Consider the following 27,051-nt stretch of genomic DNA (forward strand, 5'->3'; position numbering starts at 1 on the left):
GGCAGAAGACCTGGGAGAAGACACACAGGCTCAGTGACACAGCAGCAGGTGAGCGACAAACGCAGTCTTGTCATCTCCCGCTGTGCGGCCCGGCCATTAATGGGTCACGGACCGGTAACAGTGTGTGGCCCGGAGCTTGGGGACACCTGATGTAAAGAATAAGCCATGTGCAATATTTATGCCCCCCATTGTCTTGTTTGTGTACCAATCAGCTGCTAATTTTCTTTCTCTTCAACTTTTATAATTTACAGCTTGACATTGAACTGACATATTTGTTTTGACAGAATGAGAATACAAGCAAATAGCAGCACACATACCATCCCTGAGAAGAATGGCTTTACTGGTATAATGAGGAAAATGAGCATTCTATTGGATATTAGGTTAAAGGCTGAACTCCAGCCAAAGAACAAAGGATAAACCTTAATAGCCTATTAAATGGTAACATGAAAAAGAAGCAGTGAGATCGATGTCCCGGGGGTCATGTATATGCAGACATACATACATACACATGTTCTTGAGCTTTAGGGTGCACACCCTAATGCAATAGGCTGCGTACACCTATGGTCCTCAGTCTGATGGTCAGCATCATTCAACTCCTTTGCTCTAAACCCTGACTGTGTTGAACCCAAACCAACTTGAGACGGGGACAATGAAAGGAGAAGCAGTACAAGGATGAGCTCATAAATGTGATCTCTCCTCCTGTCAGCATGCACCTTGTCAGCACATGAACTGGGTGGATCCTTCTACTTTTTTGTTCTCTCATGCTCAAGCCCTGCTGGGTAGGGACTGCAAGGACTAATACCAGATTCCGGTACTATAACATTTAATGACATTTTATGGTTAGAGTTGAATAACATTGTGTCTATTTTAGTTTCCTAGAATTGAGCTTTAAAGGTTAGGTGATAAAGAGGTAATAAACTCATCAAAATAAACTTTGTCTCACCTCAAATTACCTGTAGAATACTGGTCATGGATAGCCTTCAGGACATCCAAATTATTTCTCTTTTCTGCTTGATGGCCTTTTTCTTTCCTCTCTTGATGGAGACTAGAGCACGGGCACCGCCTGCCACATTTCCGGCATCCTAACACTATGCCGGAATCTGCTGACCACCTTGTGGTGATGGCATCGGGCACCATTCCAGCATAAGCAAGACCTGTTCCCAGTTCACCATGTAGTATACCAACTAGGAACACAGAGGATGCTGTTCTAGGTTCAATCGTTTATTCCATTATATAATTTATTTATTCTGTTTAAAAGATCCCACACAGCTCCTCTGTATCCAGGTGCAAATATGGACAAACAGGTACGTGGATGACTGCACTACGGAACAGGATATCCTTATTAGAAACTATAACTTCTCTATTAGATTATTATTATTACAAATCCCATGGGGAGAAGAGGAAGGGCAACGTGTTTCGCAGCGCTAGCGCTTAATCATGACATCATTGCATAATTATGATTAATCGCTAGCAGCACCTAATGCATAGGCCCTTCCTATTCTCCCCAATGAGATTTTGTTGCATTTTTATGTTATTTTAAGTTTCTAATAATGATATCCAGTTCCAAAGTGCAGCCATCCACATACCTCTTAAACAAACTAGGAAGTCACCACAAGATGGTATAGGCTTAAGCAGGGGGAACGGTGCTGGGGTCTGCAGTCTAAAGAAACATTGTTGCTACAAAAAATAAGTAAAAACAAATCTGCCTGCAAAAGAAGAGATATACTACCTACCCCTTAGGTGGGCCCTGGCCTTCACTGTCTACAGGAGCTATGGCCATCAAAGAATCTTCTACACCTGGGTGTGTCAGATACATGGTGGTACCCCTTCATCAGTAGTGGTCAACTTTCTTGATATGGGGACACTCATATTGGTACTGATATTACCAATGTGCCACAAAAAATGTAGTGACCATTCATTATCTAAGCCAGCAAACATACAGCAGGTTATAGTCAAGAGATGGTCAGACACTGCAGACATGGTACAAGAGATGGTTAGAGACTGCAGACATGATACCAGAGATAGTCAGAGCCTGCAGACATGATACAAGAGATGGCCAGAGAATGCCGACATGATACAAGAGATGGTTAGAGACTGCAGACATGATACCATAGATAGTCAGAGGTTGCAGACATGATACAAGAGATGGTCAGAGACCGCAGACATGATACAAGAAATGGTTAGAGACTGCAGACATGATACCAGAGATAGTCAGAGGCTGCAGACATGATACAAGAGATGGTCAGAGACCGCAGACATGATACAAGAGATGATTAGAGACTGCAGAAATTATACCAGAGATAGTCAGAGCCTGCAGACATGATACACGAGATGGTCAGAGACTGCAGACATGATACAAGAGATGGATAGAGACTGCAGACATGATACCAAAGATAGTCAGAGCCTGCAGACATGATACCAAAGATAGTCAGAGCCTGCAGACATGATACAAGAGATGGCCAGAGACTGCAGACATGATACAAGAGATGGTCAGAGACTGCAGACATGATACAAGAGATGGATAGAGACTGCAGACATGATACCAAAGATAGTCAGAGCCTGCAGACATGATACCAAAGATAGTCAGAGCCTGCAGACATGATACAAGAGATGGCCAGAGACTGCAGACATGATACAAGAGATGGCCAGAGACTGCAGACATGATACAAGAGATGGTCAGAGACTGCAGACATGATACAAGAGATGGTTAGAGACTGCAGACATGATACAAGAGATGGCCAGATACTGCAGACATGATACAAGAGATGGTTAGAGACTGCCGACATGATACCAGAGATAGTCAGAGGCTGCAGACATGATACAAGAGATGGTCAGAGACTGCAGACATGATAGAAGAGATGGTCAGAGACTTTGGGTATAACACATTAGATGGCCAGAGATTGTGGCTATAAACAGGAGATGGTTAGAGACTGTGAACATGTATTGGAGTTGGAAGACTGGAAACTTGCTTCAGGAGACAGTCATAGACTGGAGACACATTACATGAGGCTGTTAGAGATCACGACTATTGCAGGACAATTGGGAAACAGATTAGTGTGTGCAGGGGCCCAGGCAGCCACACAAAAAGTGGCTAAGGGCCCTCGGGTTAAAGGTTGTACACCAGGGCCCTACATCACCACCCAATCTGAGTATCCATTTATAAATTGCTATGTTACTGCAGCCCTCCTTCAGAAGGGTAGGTATTTTTGCTGCTATGCGCTTGTATTCTCTCCCTGCTGAAGCTGAAAGTTCATAACTTTGTAACTTTGTCAGCCTGTGTGGCCTCTAAGTAGCCTTATCTGTCCACCAGTCAGTAGATAATTAACCCCCCCCCCCCCCCTTAAAGATAAATTGATCATTTTATATGAAACATTTGGGATCACTTCTTCGATGTTTTTGAAGTGCTTTTCCTCTGTAAATGTTTGTGACCTTAAAATCCGCATCCTCCCAGAATACTTAAATATTCCTGACAAATAATAACAAACCACTTATCGTGTGAATGTGTTTCCATGTATTGGTATCACTCACCCTCTTATGTAGCATAATAGAGAGTTACATGAAATAATTGTGCTACATAAAATAATAATTATCTCCGCCAGCCAGTAGTCTGTATTAATAAATGATGGGAATGATCATTTCTGGAGAGGGATGATAATGGAATTGGACACGGCTCGGTCCAGGTTGTGCAGAGGCGAAGCAGGGATTTTCTGAAGATCCTGGGCACAGCTGGTTGGACAAATCTGTTTTTGTAATTCTGTCGCTGAATGGAAACTGGGTAAATAGTTGCTGGCAAAACACAAGGCGGGGAACGCTGCCAAAATTGTTGATGAACTGATTGGAACTGGAAGGACTTCTTCCTGGGTCTAGGCCCACATCGGGGCCAAATTATTGGGAATATACTGGGAAGGAACAGCAGGAGTAGAAGAGGAGCACGGGGGGGAGTTGTGGGCAGGGGCCCCCGGGCAATAGGAGATTATGGGGCCCCCAGGCAATCAGAGATAATGGGGCCACACAGTATATACACACACAGTATACAATCACACAGTATACACAGACATATTTCTATTGGCTAAGAAGGTACTGGAGAGGTGGGGCAGCTATAATCTCTGGATTTTTAGACCAAAAGGATGTCGGTAAGGGACATTTCATAGACAGTAAAAAAAAAAAAAAAAGATTTTTACATACTGTCCCTGGTTTTACTAAGGCTGGCAACCCTGATGGGGCCCCCTAGTGGCCGGGGGCCCTCGGGCAGTGCCCGAGTGGCTGAATGGTCAGTCCGCCTCTGGTTGTGGGCAATACTTCTATAGGAGGTCAACATGACGCCTCATAGGAAACCAATAAAATACCTATACAAAGTACAGATAAGTGAGAATAGAGGCAATACACAGAGAGATTTTTGGTGGAAAAACATTCCCATAGACTGGGGAGTACTCGGAATGATCAGGGGTGTGTAGTGGGGGTCCCCCAGGGTTCTGTGCTGGGACCAATCCTGTTGAATTTTTTCATAAACGACTTGGAGGATGGGGTAAACAGTTCAATCTCTGTATTTGCGGATGATACTAAGCTAAGCAGGGCAATAACTTCTTAGGATAGGTAGGATGTGGAAACCTTGCAAGAAGATCTGAACAAATGAATGGGATGGGCAACTACATGACAAATGAGGTTTAATGTAGATTAATGTAAAATAGTGCATTTGGGTGGCAAAAATATGAATGCAATCTATACACTGGGGGGAGAACCTCTGGGGGAATCTAGGATGGAAAAGGACCTGGGAGTCCTAGTAGATGATGGGCTCAGCAATGGCATGCAATGCCAAGCTGCTGCTAACAAAGAAAACAGAATATTGGCATTAAAAAGGGGATCAACTCCAGAGATAAAACGATAATTCTGCCACTCTACAAGACTCTGGTCCAGCCGCACCTGGAATATGCTGTCCAGTTCTGGGCACCAGTCCTCAGGGAGGATGCACTGGAAATGGAGCGAGTACAAAGAAGGGCAACAAAGCTAATAAAGGGTCTGGAGGATATTAGTTATGAGGAAAGGTTGTGAGCACTGAACTTATTCTCTCTGGAGAAGAGACGCTTGACAGGGGATATGATTTCAATGTATAAATACCATACTGGTGACCCCACAATCGGGATAAAACTTTTTAGTGGAAGGGAGTTTAACAAGATTCGTGGCCACTCATTAAAATTACAAGAAAAGACGTTTAACCTTACACTGCGTAGAGGCTTCTTTACTGTAAGAGCGGCAAGGATGTGGAATTCCCTTCCACAGGCGGTGGTCTCAGTGGGGGGCATTGATGGTTTCCAAAACTATTAGATAAGCACCTGAATGACGTATGATGTAATACTGACATATAATCACACACATAGGTTGGACTTGATGAACTTGTGCCTTTTTTTGGCCTCACCTACTATGTAACTATAGACACGCTCCTAAACCTTGAGGACGGCCTTCCAAGAAGAGTTGAAGCTCTTATAGCTGCAAATGATGGGCCAACTTAATATTAAACGTGAATAGATAGAGATAGATAGATACATTGATGATAGATAGATAGATAGATAGATAGATAGATAGATAGATAGATAGATAGATAGATAGAGATACATCGATGATAGATAGATAGATAGATAGATAGATAGATAGATAGATAGATAGATAGATAGATAGATAGATAGATAGATAGATAGATAGATAGAGATACATCGATGATAGATAGATAGATAGATAGATAGATAGATAGATAGATAGATAGATAGATAGATAGATAGATAGATAGATAGATAGAGATACATCGATGATAGATAGATAGATAGATAGATAGATAGATAGATAGATAGATAGATAGATAGATAGACAGGTGGATATAATGGATATATATAGATAGATAGATAGATAGATAGATAGATAGATAGATAGATAGATAGATAGACAGGTGTATATAATGGATAGATATAGATAGATAGATAGATAGATAGATAGATAGATAGATAGATAGATAGATAGATAGACAGGTAGATATAATGGATAGATATAGATAGATAGATAGATAGATAGATAGATAGATAGATAGATAGATAGATAGATATATATAATGGTTAGATATAGATAGATAGATAGATAGATAGATACATATAGAGCGATACATAGATGATAGATAGATAGATAGATAGATAGATAGATAGATAGATAGATAGATAACAGATCTGCTGAAGCATAATGTATGGAAATCAGTGTCCCTCTTCTATATTCTGGGCTCAGTCAATAACAAAAGCTGCTTTACAAAAAGGCGTCTAGAGGAAGGATAATTTATGCCGTGTCTTGCTGTTCTGTTCTCCAATAAGAAGTGATTTGATAATGACATATCTGAACACATTCACTTCCTCTGGAATAGATTTTCCAGCCCTTAAAGGTACACACCGGGTAAACAGGAAGCTTTATACAGGGAGCTCCATCCTCCCTCGGAGGGTCTTGTGTTTATTATCCAGGCACAGCTGCATTGTACCCGCTGCTTGACATCCATGTGTTGGCGAAAAATGAGTCTGCTCATCTGTATGAAAATGCAAATAATCCCAACACTGCGACTGTTCTGTAATCAGCAAGGTCAGTTGAGGAACCTCTAATGCCATGTACACAGGAATGGACTTTCTGGCAGAAAAGATCGGATGGAATCATTCGGTCATACATTCCAATCGTGTGTGGGCTTTATCAGACTTTTTTCTTCAAAAATTCAGACGGCCCTAGAAATAGAACATGTTTCAAATCTGTCTGACGGAATCAATTTCTATCGGGAAAACCGCTCATCTGTGTGCTGGTCCGACGGACCAAATACGACTCAAGGGCAGCTATTGGCTACTGGCTATTGAACTTCCTTTTCTAGTCCCGTCTTACATCATCATGTTCAAAACAAATGGACTTTCGCCCGTTCGTGTGTGGGCAAGTCCATTCGACCATCGGACAGTCCGGTCATGTGTACATGGCAAAAGGATAACGAAAGGCAAAACAGTGACCTCCCCGCCACATGTTTTAACCCTATAAATGTGGAACCACTGTGCTGCAACCGCATGCATTATACACGATTGGGAGACGGAGGTGGCACAGCCCCATACACTTACAGTAAAAGGGTTAGGTTCGATGACAGTGTTACCGCTCCATGACCACCTTGTGTGAACAAGCCCTAACAGTGAACATTTCTTATGGGCAGACAGTGGCTAGTGGGAGTAGAAAACGTCCCAGTGTCAGTGAGAGAAAACAGTGCCTTAGGCTTGGTGGTCAGCAGAGGGGATATAGTGCCCCATCATTGGTATCAGTGTGAGGAATAGTGCCCCATCATTGGTGTCAGTGGGAGGAATAGTGCCCCATCATTGGTGTCAGTGGGAGGAATAGTGCCCCATCATTGGTGTCAGTGGGAGGAATAGTGCCCCATCATTGGTGTCAGTGGGAGGAATAGTGCCCCATCATTGGTGTCAGTGGGAGGAATAGTGCCCCATCATTGGTGTCAGTGGGAGGAATAGTGCCCCATCATTGGTGTCAGTAGGGGAAATAGTGTCCCATCATTGGTGTCAGTAGGGGGGGTAGTGCCCCATCATTGGTATCAGTAGGGGGAATAGTGCCCCATCATTGGTGTCAGTGGAAGGAATAGTGCCCCATCATTAGTGTCAGTGGGGGGGAATAGTGCCCCATCATTGGTGTCAGTAGGGGGGGTAGTGCCCCATCATTGGTGTCAGTAGGGGGAATAGTGCCCCATCATTGGTGTCAGTAGGAGGAATAGTGCCCCATCATTGGTGTCAGTAGGGGGAATAGTGCCCCATCATTGGTGTCAGTAGGGGGGTAGTGCCCCATCATTGGTGTCAGTAGGGGGGTAGTGCCCCATCATTGGTGTCAGTAGGGGGAATAGTGCCCCATCATTGGTGTCAGTAGGGGGTAGTGTCCCATCATTGGTGTCAGTAGGGGGAATAGTGCCCCATCATTGGTGTCAGTAGGAGGAATAGTGCCCCATCATTGGTGTAAGTAGGAGGAATAGTGCCCCTACATTGGTGTCAGTGGAAGGAATTGTGCCCCTCCATTAGTGTCAGTGGAAGGAATAGTGCCCCTCCATTGGTGTCAGTGGAAGGAATAGTGCCCATCTATTGGTGTCAGTAGGAGGAATAGCAACACATGGTTTGTATTAGTGGGAGGAATACTACCCCAAAGCAGCCAGACTCAGTGGAGGGAGATTTCTGCAGCATATTTGGCAAGTACAGAATCACAGTATATATAAAATAATATGCAAAGTGGTGGAGGGAAGCTTCAGAATGGCAAAGATGTTGTTATTACAAATGATGTGAGCGGACTGCAGTTCCTCTTTAATTCTTGTGCTATCGACTGAGCAGGAAATCAGAGGAAACCTTTTCTCTTTTTTTTTTTTATAATTGTTTTTTAATTTCCATCCATGAATAATACAAGAAAAAAACAAGAGAATATTTTATTGAGTCTTCTCACCATTATACATAAGAAAAATGACATTTCACACACGTTCAGCTTTATTATTTTAGTAACTTTTGGCACTTTTTTCAGCCTTATATTATCAACTTTATCAGGACCGTCTTTAAGGCAGGGCAAAAGGGGCAGCTGCCCTTGGCCCTGTCATTGTTGTGGGGCCCAAAGCAGCTGCCTCATATTTGCCAACTATCCCAGTGTAAATTCCCTTGTCCCTTGAAGTTTTAGTCCTGTGCTGTGTCCCCTTATCTCAGTGTGAAGTGATGGTACTAATGCTGTGTACAGATGACTCACCTGCAGACCCTGTGTTTACATGTAAATAACCGGCATTCATATGTAAATAGTAGCGGCATTACTAAGTAAATAGATGCGGCTGGCAGCATTGATATGTAAATAAAGGTGGCATTCATATGTATATCATGCTCCCCTGTTAGGAGATGATGTGCTGTAACCTCTAGCAACCAATCAGTGAGCAGTATTACTTTACTGTAATCTCTAGCAACCAATTAACAAGCAGAAATAATTTGCTGTAACCTCTAGCAACTAATCAGTGAGCCGTAATGTGTGCTGTAACCTCTAGAAACCAGTCATTAAGCAGTAATGATATGCTGTAACCACTGTCAACCAATCGCAATTGCTGCCTGATCTGATACAGTAAACTGATTTTAAGTCTAGCTGCTATCTATTGTATGTCTCAGAGCAGGGGGAGAGCAAAATTGCATGGGGGGGGGGGAGCCCAAGAAATTTTTCCAATCAATATTAAAGACGGCCCTGAACTTTATAGAGGAAACCATTTCAATGTAAGGGAAATCCCTTCTTCTTACACAGTTATCAGAGGAAAAGTGTCCCCCTTTGGAAGATTTCCCTTCCATTCCTGTTCTGAAGGCAACGCAAAGGTTTCAATTTTCACTTTCATTGCCGGAGACACTGGTGATCAGGACAATAAGGCCGCGTACACACGGGCGGACTGTCCGCCCAACTAGGTTCGTCAAACAGTTTGACAAACAGTCCGCTCAAAATTAGCATGAATGGACTTGACCACACACGACGAACGAACAGTCCGCTGAAAACTTGCGCGATGACGTGAACGGCACGTACGACGGGACGAGAGATTCGAAGTCCTATACACTGCAATGCAACCTTCGGCGTGTAAATCCTTTCTGAGCATGCGCGGAACTTAGTTTGACGAACAAGCCTACACACGAGCGGACTGTCCGCTCAAACCAAGTTTCAGCGGACAGTCTTACGGAAATTCCAAAAAACTTTGTTCGTCAGACTGTCCGCTGAAACTGTCCGCTGAAAGCCCACACACGAGCGGACTGTCCGCTGAAACACTGTTCAGCGGACAAAGTTGGGCGAACAGTCCGCCCGTGTGTACGCGGCCTCAGGCTGCATTCACACCTTGGCGTTTTAAATTGCGGGCACATTTGCCACGACTCTGCCCACGTGTTCAAAACACTGAGGTGCGAATGACAAATCGCAGAACGCACATTTGAGATGCCATTCATTTGCACAGCACCTAAAATCGCAGTGCGGTTCTGCTGCAATTGTCGATAAATCATGGCAACCCGTATTACGTGAAGCTTGTCACCCCATCAAAAATTTAGGAGCTACTTTTGGGGGCGACAGGCTTCACACAATGCGCAAATTATCACACGGCAGAACTGCACCACGATTTTAGGTGGCATCTCAAATGTGCGTTCTGCCACCATGGCGGTTTGTAGTCACGAGCAGAATCCCATCAAATTTGCCGGCGATTTGAAAATGCAGAGGTGTGAATGCAGTCTTATGCCTCGTACACACAGTAAAATGTTCGATGGGAAATTCCAAGAGTGTGTAGGCTCCATCGGACAGTTTCCATCGGAATTTCCATCGCACAGAATTTGAGATCTGGTTCTCAAATTTTGCGACAACAAAATCTGTTTGCGCAATTTCCGATTGTGTGTACACAATTCCGACGCACAACGTGATACGCATGCTCGTAATCAAGCAGAAGAGCCGCTATTGAACTTCATTTTTTTCGGCTCGTCGTGCGTGTTGTACATCACCGCGTTCTTGGCGTTCGGAATTTCCGACCAACTTTGTGTGACCGTGTGTATGCAAGACAAGTTTGAGCCAACATCCGTCGGAAAAAAAAAAACATGGGATTTTGTTGTCGGAATGTCCGATCATTGTTACAAGGCATAAGGAAGAGTGAATCTCTCTACACACGATCGGACTTTCCAGCAGACCTGTTCCGGTGGACCGGAATCCGTCGAACAATTCGATCGTGTGTGGGCTCCAGCGGACTTTTGTTTCCCAAAAGTCTGATGGACCTAGAAATAAAACATCTTTCAAATCTATCCGACGGACTCAGTCCAACTGTTTCAAATCTATCCGACGGACTCAAGCCAACAGACTAAAAATCTGGAAAACCGTTCGTCTGTGTGCTGGTCCGACGGATCAAATACGACACAAGGACAGCTATTGGCTACTGGCTATTGAACTTCCTTGTTTAATCCCATTAAGTCATCACGTTCAAACCGAATGGACTTTCGAACGGACTTAAGCCGCGTACACACGGGCGGATTGTATGGCCTACTTAGTCCGTCATACAATCCGACGGACAGTCCGTCATACTTTCGAATAAACGGACTTGACCACACACGGATGCACAAACAGTCCGTCGAAAGCTTGCGCGATGACCTGTACAGCACGTACGACGGGACTAGAAATAGGAAGTCCAATACACAGCAATGCAACCTTCCGCCGTGTAAATCCTTTCTGAGCATGCGCCATTCTTAGTCTGTCGAACTAGCCTACTGACGAGCGGATTGTCCGCTGAAACCAAAGTATGACGGACAGAATTTCGAAAAATCCGAAATTCTTAGTACGCCAGACTGCACGCTGAAAAAGTCCGCTGAAGCCCACACACGAGCGGACTGTCCGCTGAAATGTGTTTCGACGGACTAAGTAGGCCATACAGTCCGCCCGTGTGTACGCGGCCTTAGTCCGGTCATGTGTGGCCAAGTCCGTTTCGTTCAGAAAGTCCGTCGGACCTCTGCCGAAAGTCAGTTGGGAAGACCATCGGACCTAGTCCGTCGAAAAAGTCTGATCGTGTGTACGCGGCATAAGCCCCCGTCACACCATTGCAACTTGTCATGTGATTTGACTGTTCAAAATTGCATGGCACCCTATTTGTGCCCATGGAACCGTTCAAATTGGTGTGACTCTGACTTGCACCGACTTGAAAAAGGTTCCCCGCACTATTTTTGGTGATTTCAACTGTGACTTGCATCGATATCCGTTCATGAAACCGCGCTGACTGGCGGCTTTGAAATCCTGCTACTTCAGCGCAATTTCAAACCCGCCGGTCGGTGCGGTTTAATGTTCAGATATTGCTGAAAGTCCCAGTTGAAATCACCAAAAATAGTGCAGAAATCTTTTGTGCATTGTGTGTACTGGCATAGCTTCCAACTGTCCCTGATTTGGAGGGACTGTCCCTGATTTGGATCATTGTCCCTCTGTCCCTCATTCCTTCTCCTTTTGGTCTGATCTATATAGATGTATACAAAATGCACTTTTTATCTTTCAAAAAGTGTTTTCCAGTGCTAAACCTTTCATCTGATTTCTAAATTGCTGCATTTGTGAATTCCATAAGCCAATATAAAGGAATAGTAATGGTAAAAAAAAGCCCTTGTGGGTTTAACCAATCTTGTTTTTTTTTTTTTACAATTCTCCTTTAAGGGGGCGTGGCAAGGGGTGTGTCCTATGCCTGTATACTTGTACTGATAGGTGTCCCTCATTCCAAATCTCAGAAAGTTGGTGCGGTATGTGTACTGGGGCTGATGGGGACACTGACGCCTCACTTTATCCAAATGTAATTTTACTGTTTCTTTTTTCCTTTATGTTAGTGCTGAAAAAATAACAAGGTCAGATGAAAAACTTGGTAGAATACAAACATTTTAGAAGAGCAAATTTATTTATATATGTCTCTGCATCAGACACTAAAGTTGGACAACAGAAAAGGAAAGATGGAGATAAGGACTGTGCCTTTAACCCCACCGCCGCCCCCCGAATGCTTTGGATTACAAGCATTCTCCTGGAACGGATTATACCCGTAATCCAAGGTTCCACGGTAGGTGTCCCACGTTCCCATCTCAAAAAGTTGGGAGGTATGAGAATGTTGGTCTGTAAACAAGGCAGATTGCCATTCTGTCGGTAGGGAAGGTAGTGATCTTGTGTTTCTGCTAAGCAGGAACACGGATCTCTGCCTTCCCACAGTAAAAGCACCTCCCCCACACAGTTAGCACGCACCCCCTAGGCACACACTTAAAGAGGAAGTAAACCCTTTCAAACCACTTTGACCTACAGGTAAGCCTAGATTAAGGCTTACCTGTAGGTCCAAGCAATATCTCCTAAACCTATATGGTTTAGGAGATATTTGCCCGAAAATGGGCACCGCTGTCTACGGCGCATGCGCCGTAGACAGCGGCGCGCAGGCGCACTAAATGCGGCAAGTCCAAGAATGGATTTGCCTAATTTGTCGACTCCCATGCGCATGCGCGGGAGTGACGTCATCGCGGCTTCGCCGCTGTCATTCGTCGGAGCTGCGAGACGCCACCAGCAAGATGGATGCGGCGGACTACAGGGGACAGCGCGCGACTTTGCTGGCTCCTGTGTCAGGTAAGTGACACATAATGAGCTACTATGCGATGCATAGTAGTCCATTATGCTTTACCTTTGCAGGGAAAAAAAGAGGAAGTAAACCCATCAGGGTTTACTTCCTCTTTAAAGCGGAGGTCCACCCTAAAGTGGACCCTCCGCTCATTGGAATCCTCCCCCCCTCCGGCACCACAATTGGCACCTTTCAGCGGGGAGGAGGGTGCAGATACCTGTACAGTACAGGTATCTGCACCCACTTCCGGCGTAGATTCTGCAGAAGGTACGCCCCTTTCCGCAGAATCTACTCCCCTGTCCGAAAGTCCCCCGCTGCCTGCTGGGAAACACTCGGTTCCCAGAGACAGCGGGGACCATCCTTATTGCGCAGCACGACTCGCGCATGCGCAGTAGGGAACCGGGAAATGAAGCCGAAAGGCTCCACTTCCTGATTCCCATACCCAAGATGGCGGCGGCAGCACCCGAGAGACGATCGAGAGATCGGCTTCGGGTGCTGACATCGCGGGCGCACTGGGCGGGTAAGTGTCACTATTTTAAAACTCAGCAGTTGCAGTATTTGTAGCTGCTGGCTTTTAAAAAAAAAAAAACGGGGGAACTCCTGGCGGACTCCCGCTTTAACCCTTTGATCGCCCTTGATGTTAAACCTTTCCCTGCCAGTGTCATTAGTACAGTGACAGTGCATATTTTTAGCACTGATCACTGTATTAGGCTCTGCGCACACCTAGGCGTTTTGTTTTCAGGCAGAAAGTCGTGCAATTTTTGAAGGCACCAAAAGTCACCAATGTAAAAAAGCAGAAAGACGCCTGCGATCTGCCTAAAAAGAAGCTCATGTACTTTTTTGAGCTTCAGGCGTTTTGCTTAAGATGACAAAACGCTCCGATGTGAACAGAATGAAATGAATGGGATTTGTCTTGTTGGGCGTTTTTAGAGCCGAGGCTTACAGCAAAAAAACGCCCAAAAATGCCTAGATGTGAACAGAGCCCTAGTGTCACTGGTCCCAAAAAAATATGAAGCGTCAGTTAGGTGTCTGATTTGTCCGCCACAATGTTGCAGTCCCGCTATAAGTCACTGATCGCCGCCATTACTAGTAAAAAAAAGTAAATAAATAAAATTTCCATATAAATATCCCAGCGTTTGTAGACGCGATAACTTTTGCGCAAACCAATCAATATACGCCTATTGGGATTTTTTTACCAAAAATATATAGCAGAATACATATTGGCCTAAATTGATGAAGAAATAAAAAAAAAAAAACTATTGGATGTTTTATAGCAGAAAGAAAGAAATATTGTTTTTTTTTTTTTTTCTAAATTGTCGTTTTGTTTTTTTTTTTGTTTGTTTATAGCACAAAAAAAACCTCCAAAAAACTCAGAGGTGATCAAATACCACCAAAAGAAAGCTCTATTTGTAGGAAAAAGGGACATCATTTTTTTTTTTATCCCAGGCAAATTTTTTTTATTTAGAGGTAAAAAACTTTTACAGAAAGCTCAATAGACAATTAAACAGTGAGAGTACATAAATCACCAATATACTGCCAACTGGAAAATTGAATTACTTTGATTGAAATTCCAATACACGGATTTCCTAGACCCGCCTCGTGTTTCAATTTGTGATAGTTTGCTACAGGCATCTATTTTTCGGGAGGGTGCCATCCAAAGGATCAGTTGTTACCGGGTGTTCAGGGCCGTTTTTAAGTCAGGGCAAAAGGGGCAGCTGCCCTGGGCCCTGTCATTGTTGTGGGGCCCAAAGCAGCTGCCTCATACTTGCCAATTATCCTGGTTTAAATTCCCTCATCCCTTGAGGTTTTAGTCCTGTGCTGTGTCCTGATATCTCAGTGTGAAGTGCTGCTACTAATGTTGCCCAGCTCTTCCCTATTGTTGTGTACAGGTGACTCACCTGCAGACCCTGTGTTTACATGTCAATTACCGGCATTCATATGTAAATAACAATAGTGTGACTGCTGAAGCATTCCCATTAAATAGCGGCAGCATTCATATGTAAATAGCAGGGGCGGCGGCATTGATATGTATATCATGCTCCCCTGAGGTCATATCCACAGTAATCTCTAGCAACCAATCAACAAGCAGAAATCATGTGCTGTAACCTCTAGCAACTAATCAGTGAGCCGTAATGTGTGCTGTAACCTCTAGCAACCAGTCAGTGAGTGGTAATGATATGCTGTAACCTCTGGCAACCAATCGCAATCGCTGCCTGATCTGATTCAGTAAAATGATTTTGAGTCTAACTGCTATTTATTGTATCTCAGAGCAGGTGGAGAGCAAAACTGCATGGGGGGGAGGGGCCCAAGAAATGTTTTGCCCAGGGTCCAATCAATGTGGGTGTTGTTGGTATTGTAGTAGAAGGGAAAGATCTATCCAGTAGCCTTTGCAGGCGTGATATCTTTCCTCTCTAGGAGGGGGATGTATGGTAAATGGGGGGGGGGGGGTGCTTATTATATGTTTGGAGCATGTATGGTTGAGGTGGCAGATGATGGCGAGCTTTGTGAAGTGGGCATGTGTGAAGGGTAGAGGGGTAATTGGGATGAGTATCTCGGGAGGGAAAGAGGATAGGGGGTGGGGGAGCGTAGGAAGGGATATAGCCAGGGGGGTGGGCTAGGGGGAAGTTGGGGGGTGTAGGGGGGAGGTAGGGAGGGGCCATCTCTGACTTCCCTCACCAGTTTTATTTTGCGGTTTCGGAGTGTTGGTCTGGGGGAGGGGGGGGGCACATGATAAATATAAAGGTTTGCTAAGGATCAGTTTGTGTAAGCCCCTGTACACACGGTCGGAGATTTCCACAACCAAATCCGTCGGTTTTTGTCCGTCGGATCTTGTCCGAAACTGTTGCATACACACGGTCGGACAAAGTTGGCGAAAAAAACCGATCTTTCAGAACGTGATGACGTAATTTCGTTACGATGGGACTACATTCAGGCTAGTAGCCAATAGCTTTGGTGTAGGAATTTGATCTGAGCATGCGTGGCACTTTGTCCGATCGGAATTCTCTACACATGATCGGAGTATGTCCGATCGGACCAGTTGGTCGGGAAATATTTCCAACATGTTGGAAAATTGGGTCCGACGAATATTCCAACTGAATCAGTCCGATGCATACCACACACAGTCAGATTATCCGACGACACGGTCCGATAGGACACATTCCGACGGATTCTCCGACCGTGTGTACAAGGATTAAGGGAGGGCTCCAAGTATGTGTGGTTGAATTTTTAGTTGGGCAGGTTGCATAGATTGAGCTATTCAGGCGTCGTCTGGAAATGCAGCCCCATTTTCTATTGAATTTAGTTGGGGCATCGTGGGCGACATGGATTAATTCTTCCATTTCAGAGACTTTGCGGATTCTAGTGAACCATTCTCGGATTGTGGGAGTATGCGTCCAGTTCCAGTGTACGGGAATGCATCCATCAATTTTATTTGGATACAGGCAGTCCCCGGGTTACGAAAGGGTTAGGAACTGCCGGTTTGTTCTTAAGTCGAAAATGTTCGTAAGTCGGACCCGCATGCGCAGAACGGCAGAGACGCCGATCTCCGATGTTCTGTCAAGTAGCTGCGCATGCGCAGACGACGTTTTCCGATGCCGAAAAGTAGCTGCGCATGCACAGAACATCAGAGACATCCCGTTCATAAGTAGGAGTCGTTCTGAAGTCGGACGTTGGTAACTCGGGGACTGCCTGTACAATGTTGCATGCCCGCGCAACTGTCAGTTAAAGTAAAGCAGTGCCGTATTGCACTAAATGGCCTGGTCAGGAAGGGGGTAAACCTTCCAGAGCTGAAGTGGTTAAATAAGAGATAGTCGAGACCTGTGTGTGTGTGTAAGGAACAGCAATGATCATACAAGGCATGTGGGTGGGAATTACCATTCTGCACTATAGACAGGTAAGCAGAAGGTATCCGAGGTCAGGAGATAGGCTACTCCATTACATCAATATGTGGATGGAACTCTGGAGTCCCCGGTGCTCTGTGCTCATCAAATGCCTTTTGAAAGATCACATTTCCAGTCTGACCGGAGTGCACCTTTAAATTAAAGGTCAGTGGTTTTGCACTTCTGTTCACTCGGGATCAACATTACAGCTGAACTCCAGCCTTCCCTTTAACCACTTCAGCCCCGGAACCCCTTCCCGACCAGAGCACTTTTTGCGATTCGGCACTGCGTTGCTTTAACTGACAATTGCGCGGTCGTGCGACATTACACCCAAACAAAATGTATGTTCTTTTTTCCCCACAAATAGAGCTTTCTTTTGGTGGTATTTGATCACCTCTGCGGTTTTTATTTTTTGTGCTATAAACAAAAAAACAACAATTTAAAAAATAATAATAATATTTTGTACTTTTTGCTATAATAAATAACCCAATTTAAAAAAAATATATATTTTTTTTTTTTCTCAGTTTAGGCCGATACGTATTTTTCGACATATTTTTGGTATAAAATATGATTGGTTTGCGCAAAAGTTATAGTGTCTACAAAATAAGGGATAGGTTTATAGCATTTTTATTTATTTTTTACTAGAAATGGCAGCGATCTGCGATTTTTATTGTGACAACATTATGGCCGACATATCGGACAATTTTGACACATTTTTGGGACCATTGGCATTAATACAGCGATCAATGCTATAAAAATGCACTGATGACTGTAAAAATGTCACTGGCAGTGAAGGGGTTAACACTAGTGGGCAGTGAAGGGGTTAACTGTGTTCCCTGGGAGGTGATTCTAACTGAAGGGGGAAGGGAACTGACTAGAGGAAGTGACGGATCGTGGTTCCTAGCCAATAGGAACACACGATCTGTCACTCCTGTCGAAACAGAACAGTCTACACACACTCGTTCCTGTTCTGTGTCTCCTGCTCACGATCGCTCGTGGCTGGCGGTCATCTCGAGCGTTGCCCACAAGCATCAGCACCCCCACTGTGCAGCCGGAGCGAGCCTGCTATCCCGACCCTGTGAGCCGACGTACAGCAACGACAGCTTGCGCAGGGGAGCCAACCTGCTGCAGTATAACTGCGGTGGTTGGACGGAAAGCGGTTAAGCCTCGTACACACGATCGGATTGTTGGCCAACCATGAATTACTTACCTGAGATCGAAGCCCCCAAAACCGACCCTCGTTCACCTCCTCCGTCGCTGCCATATCTTCCGGGTATCACTGCTCCGACACTGTGACTGGCCGCAGCAGTGATGACATCACTCCAATGCGCGCACGCAGGAGCCCGTCAGTGACGGCATGATCGCCTTCACTAACGGCACACTCAGTGCACCTGCGCCGTTGCCCGTTTTTAGGAAAATATCTCCTTAACCCTGTAGGATAAGTAGATGTTTCTTGCATCTACAGGTAAGCCTTAATCTAGGCTTACCTGTAGGTTAAAGTGGTCTGTAAGGGTTTACAACCACTTTAAGCACTTGTTTGATAGTGTAAAACGCGTCAGGACTTCTGTCCGTTCTGCTGTGGCATGCATTTTTTAACTAATAAAGGCTATTTTTCGGAGTGTGCGGCTGTCCAGGAAGTTTATTGCTTTATGCATTGGCAGCACCTGGGGCTTCCTAGATAGAGGAGAGGTTTATTCCACATTGCCTGGAACGGTGATATCTCTTTAACGCAGGGCCGTATCGCAAAAAAAAAAAAAATGGCCTGGTAATGAAAGGGGGAGGTAAAACCTTCTGGGGCTGAAGTGGTTAAAATCTTGCATTGCACATAGGTCCCCCGATGTTTTTTTTCTAAACAAAAGCGGAGTTGCGCTTTAATCCTCAGCTTTATTAAGCGCAATTTCCACTATTTATCAGCCTTTTCTACCAACCTAAGGTCTTGCAGCACACTTGGTAAATGATAATAAATAATTCTTCTTATTATTTTGCAATTCTACTGAAATTAATACACACGATCCTTCCCATTGTCCTCCCTGCAATATCAGTTTTCCACAATCCAGATGCCAAGTGCTCAAAAACAGCCATTAAACCCCCCTGGCACCCCTCCTCTACACAGGATCACACCTATTGCACATTTCACTGTCAGCTATTTACAGTTCCTTCTTTAAAATGCCTCCCCGAGGTCTCCTGCATACGTCTTATATAATGAGATCGGATGGCTGTGTATTGCTTTCCTGCAAAGACTGATGGCTCATGGCAAGTTTAGGAGAGGATGCATTGAGCCAGCACTGCGCATGCGCGCACGATCCTGTAATCCTCAGCTCAGAGAGGTAACTAGCGGTCATTCTCTGCTTCTGCCCTAAAAAAAAAACAAAAAAAAAACAGGTGCAGTGTGCCCAGGGGCTGCAGGAAGTGGGGCAAGGCTATAAAGCAGCTGGATGCCCTTCCAACACACATTACATACTCCTAAAAAACATAACTGCATCCATTCAAACACCAAGCCTCACCTCCTATGGTAATGACATATGCAACTAATAACACATTTCACATCCTATTTCCGAATAAGATTGCAAGCCAGCAAACAATGATATACAATGTAACAATAATGCACTTTAGTCTTTGTCCAGATCTCTAAGAGCAAGCAATCATCAAGAAGCACACAAGACTGGTGACAATAATAATGCGACATTAAAATACATAAGGATCAATCGAAAAAGAAAACAAAATCCTGCAGTTTACTGAAAGGCAAACACATTTCAGGAAGCTTTCCATGTTCCAACCGTGAATTATTCATAATAACACAAAATAAAAATGCACAAATGCAGTTTAGTCTATTAAATGGAGAAGAAAACTGCAAATCCCAGGAAACTTGCATGCAAGGAGAGGGCGGTATGTACAAAGCTTGCATCGCAGTCTCTGAAGGGTTAAACATTGTGTGTCAGTTGAGGATTTAATGAGACGGTTAACGTCGGTCACCTCTTCTAATTACAGCCACAGCAATTACTTGGGAGTGCGATTCACTTCCGAAATATCGCAACGGTGTGGATGGAGCGATGTACAAAACTCTCATCCGCCACAGACTTCGCTGATGTCATCTGGTTTTTCAGGGAGATGCCTTTGTACATAGCTCTGTCTATCTACGGACCCTGGAATTTTATACAGCTAATTATAGACTCTATAGCTCGATATACAAACCCTATAGTCCACCTACAGCTATCTATACACCCATTGTTCTTACACAGCTATCTATAGATCTTATACTTCTTATGCATGTCTATAGACCCTATAGCTCAAATTACAGACCCTATACTTCTTATACAGCTATCTACAGACCCTATAGTCCGCCTACAGCTATCTATAGACCCCATAGTTCTCACAGAGCTATATACAGATCCCATACTTCTTATACAACTATAGACCCTATAGGGCAATATACAGACACTATACTTCTTATACAGCTATCTATAGACCCCATAGTTCTTACACAGCTATCTACAGATACTATACTTCTTATACAACTATACATAGACCCTATAGAGCAATATACAGACACTATACTTCTTATACAGCTATCTATAGACCCCATAGTTCTTACACAGCTATCTACAGATCCTATACTTCTTATACAACTATACATAGACCCTATAGCTCAATATACAGACTCTATACTTCTTATACATCTTTCTATAGACCATATGCTTCTTATACCGACATCTGTAGACCCTATAGCTCAATATACAGACCCTATACTTCTGTTACAGCTATAGACCCTATGCTTCTTATGCAGCTAGTTATACACCCCATAGCTTAATCTATAGACCCTATATTCCCCCTCGAGCTATATATAGACCCAATAGTTCTTACAAAGCTATCTATAGACTCTATACTTCGTATAAAGATCTATAGACCCTACAGCTCAACCTACAGACTCCATACCTCGTATACAGCTATCTATAGACCCAATAGCTCAGTCCACAACCTATAATTCCATCTACAGCTATCTATAGACCCAACAGCTTCATATAAGGCTGTCTATAAATCGTATACAGCTATATATAGACCCTATGGTTCTCATACAACTATCTATATACCTTATAGTCACACACAGCTCTCTATAGACCTTATAGCTCAGTATACCCTTAGCTCTATCTACAGCTAACTAAAGACCCTCCAGTCCACCTACAACTATCTATAGACCCTGTAGCTCCATGTATCTATAGACGATATAGCTCAATCTTCCCTAATGCTTCACCTACAGCTTTCTGTAGACCATATAGCTCCTTATATTCAGTAGTAGCTATCTTTAGGACATATGGCTTAATCTACAGACCCTATAGAACCATTCACAGCCATCTATAGACCTTATGGCTCCTTATACAGCTGTTTATACATACAAAAGCTCCACCTACAGCTACTGTATTTATGGCCCCCAATCAATGGCATCCTATACAGCTTGCTATTGGGGCTAACAATCTCTTTATACTTCTATAGACCCTGTAGATTCATTTACAGCTGTTTATGGACTCTGTAGCTCCAGTGCGAAGCTATATAATAACACAGCAACTTCCAGTACAGCCAGAAATAGAGATCTGGCTCCCTGTGAACAAAGAATATCTGCTACACACAGTCAGTGGTACTACATGTCCCAGGAATCCCCCCAAAGGGAAAGCAAAACAAGCCTATTGCCCAGCCACATGTCAAGCTTTTCCTATTTCCCTCTATTTCCCTTGTGCTGCTTAAAGGAGTCAATGAGCCAGACTCAGATCTATGCAAAAGTGGAGGTGACAGTCAGGTAGGTTTCCTTTTTTCAGGATGAACAAGAAATCTGAATAACTGACTGTGCTAACTGTTTATTTTTTTTTTTTTTTTTTTTTAGATCCCAGTATAGATATTTTACAAATGAACCTTACAAGTCCCCCAATCACTTTATATTGCCTAAAGATGACCTCACCTGTGCAGACAAGGAGGCCCCTCACCCCAGGAGATCTAGAGCCTCCAGTCCAAAGGAGACCTAAATGGTTGCCATTGGCAGAGTCTTTATTATTTATTTATTTTTATTATTATTATTTTTTTTATTTCACAAATGAACCTTCCAAGTTTCCCAATCACTTTATACTGCCTAAAGATGACCTCACCTGTGCAGACAAGTAGACCACCCCCCACCCCCCAGGAGATCCAGAGCCTCCAGTCCAGAGGAGACCTAAATGGTTGCCATTGGCAAAGTCTTTAGTATTTTTTTTTATTATTATTATTTTTCTTTTAGATCCCAGTATAGATATTTCACAAATGAACCTTCCAAGTCAAGTCCCCCCAATCACTTTATACTGCCTAAAGATGACCTCACCTGTGTAAGTAGACCCCCCCCCCCCCCCCCCCCAGGAGGTCCAGAGCCTCCAGTCCAGAGACCTAAATGGTTGCCATTGGCAGAGTCTTTATTATTTATTTATCTTTTTTATTATTATTATTTATTTAGTTTTATTATTATTATTTATTTATTTTTTAGGGCAAACCTAAAACATCTGTCCCAATTCCTGATCTGTGCACCCAAATCCCCCTTTCTCTGCTTAGCCCTGCACCTCAATCAATTAAACAGACCAGAATAAAAGCCTTATTTAAAGAACCCAGGAGACCAATGAGATGGGCAGGCACCCATAGCAATCCTTATTTAAGGAATCCAGGCTGTGATTGTTCCAAAACCTATTTACTCAAGCAATGCAGCGAGCAGGGGGGAGGGGAGGGGGAGGCCATATAGCACCCCACCCCAGTGCCCTCCATTGATACCTGCAGCGGGGGGATCTTTGGGCTGTATGGATGGATCAGCACTGTGTGTGACCTTGATTCAGCTGCAGCTTATCATGGGATGGGGCAGCCAGAGCCTCAATTCATATGAAGAAAAGTAAAGCCCAGGCAGGGTGGGCAGGCAGGGTGGGTGGGTGGGCAGCACTTACCAGGTTGGAGGCAGCACTGAAGGCTGCGGTCAGGCAGGCCATCCCCTGCCCGGGCAGGCTGCTGTCTATGGCGGATGGTGCTGAAAAGTCTCCTCTCTCTCTCTCCGCTCGCTGCGATCTGCCTGCTGCACACAGCCCCAGCACTGACAGCTCCCCGACCGCCCCGCCCTCCCAGCACCGCCATTGGCTGGCAGGGTGACAGGGGGGCGGGGTCTGCAGGATGCAGGTAAACGTGCTCTTGTTTTGCTTCTTCCTGAGCTGTCTCCTTGATGTGTCATTATCCTCACATTGTGCACCCAGGGAGGGGGAGGGGGGCTCATCCGCCAGCCTACAGGTTCCATATATCCACTATAGCATATAGCCCAGTGCAAATACACTCTACAGGCTGGAGGAAGGGGGGGAAGCAAAAAATCTCAACAAAAAAAAAAAACACAAAAAACAATTATGGGCTCAGCTATTGAGGGGAAAAAAAAGCCAACTTAGAGGCAATCCAGAATGTGTGCAGTGTGGGAGCACAATCATTTGTTTGCAAAATAGATTTTTTTTTTTTAAAGGATAAGTGGAGACGAGGAATTTTGTTTGATTTATTTATTGACTGATGTGTTTGTGTTCTCAAGGCTGTATTTATCAATATGTGGATTTGCAATAATAATTTTATCACTCATCCCTCCCTGCCTGCAACCCTCACATTAAGCCTCCCCATATCTCTGCCATGATCCTCACATTAAGCCTCCCTGTTATCCCAACAGTAAACGTTTCTATAGCTTTAACCTTTTCTGTAATCTTACCACTAGCATTCTATGTAACCCTACCACAAACCTTCCAAGAAACATTTACCCTCACACTAACCTGCCCTGTAACCCTAACACTAACCCTGCATCTAATCCTCTGTGTAACCCACACAAATCCTCAGTATAACCCTAACACCTGCCCTGTATCCCTAACACTAACCTTCCAAGAAATACATTAACACTACCCTTCCCTTTATCCCTAACACCAACCCTCTCTGAACCCTTCACACTATCTCTCTCTGTAACCCTAACACTAACCTTATGTGAACCCTTCACACTATCCCTCCATGTAACCCTAAAGCCGCGTACACACGGGCGGATTGTATGGCCTACTTAGTCCGTCATACAATCCGACGGACAGTCCGTCATACTTTCCAATGAACGGACTTGACCACACACGGAAGCACAAACAGTCCGTTGAAAGCTTGCGCGATGACGTGTACAGCACGTACGACGGGACTAGAAATAGGAAGTCCAATACACAGCAATGCACCCTTCCGCCGTGTAAATCCTTTCTGAGCATGCGCCATTCTTAGTCCGTCGAACTAGCATACTCACGAGCGGATTGTCCGCTGAAACCAAAGTATGACGGACAATATTACGGAAATTCCAAAATACTTAGTTCGCCAGACTGCACGCTGAAAAAGTCCGCTGAAGCCCACACACGAGCGGACTGTACTCTGAAATGTGTTTCGGCGGACTAAGTAGGCCATACAATCCGCCCGTGTGTACGCGGCTTAACACTAACCTCATATGAACTCTTCACACTATCCCTCCCTGTAACCCTAACACCAACCTTATGTGAACTCTTCACACTATCCCTCCCTTTAACCCTAACACTAACCGTATGTGAACCCTTCACACTATCCATCCCTGTAACCCTAACATTAACCTTATGTGAACTCTTCACACTATCCCTCCATGTAACACTAACCCTGTGTGAACCCTTCACACTATCCTTCCCTAACCCTAACGCCCCATACACACTATCAGATTTTCTGCTGATTTTTGTCTTCAGATTTACCAAAACCATGTAGTAAAATGGCCTGCCTGATTGCATACAAATTGAAACTCCTAAGGTTTGACCTCATATTATATGTTTTTGGTAAATCTGAAGGAAAAACTCAGCAGACAATCTGATAGTGTGTATGGGGCTTAAAGCGGAGCTCCACCCTAAAGTGGAGCTTCCGCTCATTGGAACCCTCCCCCCCTCCGGCGCCACAATTGGCACCTTTCAGGGGGGAGGGGGGTGCAGGTACCTGTACAGTACAGGTATCTGCACCCACTTCCGGCATAGATATCTGCAGAATATACGCCCCTTTCCGCAGAATCTACACCCCTTTCTGCAGGTCCCCCGCTGTCTGCTGGGAAACACACGGATCCCAGAGACAGTGGGGACCATCCTTATTGCGCAGCGCGACTCGCGCATGCGCAGTAGGGAACCGGGAAATGAAGCCGCAAGGCTCCACTTCCTGATTCCCATACCCAAGATGGTGGCAGCAGCACCCGAGAGACGATCGAGAGATCGGCTTCGGGTGCCGACATCGCGGGCGCGCTGGGCGGGTAAGTGTCCTTATTTTAAAAGTCAGCAGCTGCAGTATTTGTAGCTGCTGGCTTTTAAAAAAATAAAACGGCGGAACTCCCGCTTTAACACTAACTCTGTGTGAACTCTTCACACTATTCTTCCCTGAAACCCTAACACTAACTCTCTGTGAATTCTTCTCATTACCCTTCCTTATAACCTTAACACGATCTCTCTGTGAACCCTTCACACTCTCTGTCCCTTTAACCCTAACACTAACAGTCTGTGAATTATTCACACTATCCTTCCCTGTAACCCTAACACTAACTCTCTGCGAACACTTCACACTATCCCTCCCTGCAACCCTAACACTAACTCTGAATTCTTCACACTATCCCTCCCTGTAACCCTAACAGTAACTCTCTGTGAACACTTCACACTCTCTGTACCTTTAACCCTAACATTAACACTCTCTCAACCCTTCACACTATCCTTCCCTGTAACCCTAAGTCTAACCATCCTTTTTACGTTATGTAACGTTCCCTATAATCCTAACACTAACTCTATCACTAAGCCAGCCTGTAACCCTAACATTAAACCTTCCTGTAACTGTACCATTATACTCACATAAATATTAACCCTCCCTATAACCCTAACACTAACCCTACATGTAAGCCTAACCTTTGTGTAATCTTCACACTAATCCTCCCTGTAACACTAACCCTACATGTAACCTCAGCCTCCTTGTAATCTTCACACTAAATCTCCCTGTAATCCTAACACTAATATTTACAGTATCCCTCCCTGTGACCATACATCTGACCCTCCTTGCTTCCTTACTTGTCATTTTCCCTCTGCTCGCAGATCGTACGGATGACACACGCGTGTTGCGGTTTATATACAGTGCGCATGCGTGAAACTCCGCCCGCCCCTGACATTCTTTCTAGTCTATTCCCCGCCCCTTCTCTTTCGGCGCAGTGGGGAGAGCACATGGCGGAGACAGAGCAGGTGCACACAAAGCATACTAGTAACGAGGAGGAGGAGGGGGACGAGGAAAGCCTGGAGCTAGAAATGTCCCGCTCCTGGGAGAGGAGATTTAAGGCCTCAAATATGTCTTTTGGAGAGATGTTGGAGATGGTGGACATATTGAACAGGACCGACTATGATGGGAAGTATGGACCTTACCCAAACCCAAATATCAGAAAAGCCAAGATCATGACAAAAGTTGTGAAGAGTCTTCTGAAGAATTTTGGGGTACACCGATCCAAGGATCAACTGAGGAAACGCTGGTCAGACCTGAAACTGAGGGAGCACGAGCAGTACATGAGGATCAAGCGTGTTCTTCAAAAAAGTAAGTAGTTGTCGTGTGTTCATATTATTATTATTGCTTGCATACTGCTCCATGTGCTTTGATTTAATGTTGTACAGTTTAAAGTGGCCACTTTCATGTTCATGGGTTCAATCGTTCGTAATAAACATCGTTCGTTAGCCCACTCCAAAGATGATGTTTTGGCAAGAAAAACATCAATGATGTTGAACAAAAAATGAAGAACATCATTGATGTTTAACCTCCTTAGCGGTAATCCCGAGTCTGGCTCGGGTTGGGAATTTCATTACAATAGCGGTAACCCCGAGCCAGACTCGGGCTTGCACCGCTCGATGTAGGGGAGGACACAGGGAGAGTTACTTACCTTGTCCCCTGGATCCAGCGATGTCCGCCGCGCTGTGTGATCGAGCCGTCCTGCGCTCGATTCACAGTGCCGAATGCCGCCGAGCT

The 27,051-nt window shown here is 44.5% G+C and overlaps 1 protein-coding gene across 1 annotated transcript in view; it reads right to left on the reverse strand.

The window, feature by feature from the left end:
• Positions 1 to 23,075, reverse strand: part of ABCG1 (ATP binding cassette subfamily G member 1) — a 160,481-nt gene extending 137,406 nt beyond the window's left edge. Inside the window, exon 1 of the mRNA XM_077479833.1 lies at positions 22,962 to 23,075. Coding sequence (XP_077335959.1) covers positions 22,962 to 23,003 — 42 coding nt within the window. The 5' untranslated portion in view covers positions 23,004 to 23,075. The remainder of the gene's footprint in view (positions 1 to 22,961) is intronic.
• Between the last annotated feature and the right edge of the window lie 3,976 nt (positions 23,076 to 27,051).

This window comes from Lithobates pipiens, unplaced genomic scaffold (assembly GCF_037356315.1).
Source record: "Lithobates pipiens isolate NorthernLeopardFrog02 unplaced genomic scaffold, aLitPip1_a1.2 Scaffold_16, whole genome shotgun sequence".
In the NCBI taxonomy this organism is placed as follows: Eukaryota; Metazoa; Chordata; class Amphibia; order Anura; family Ranidae; genus Lithobates; species Lithobates pipiens.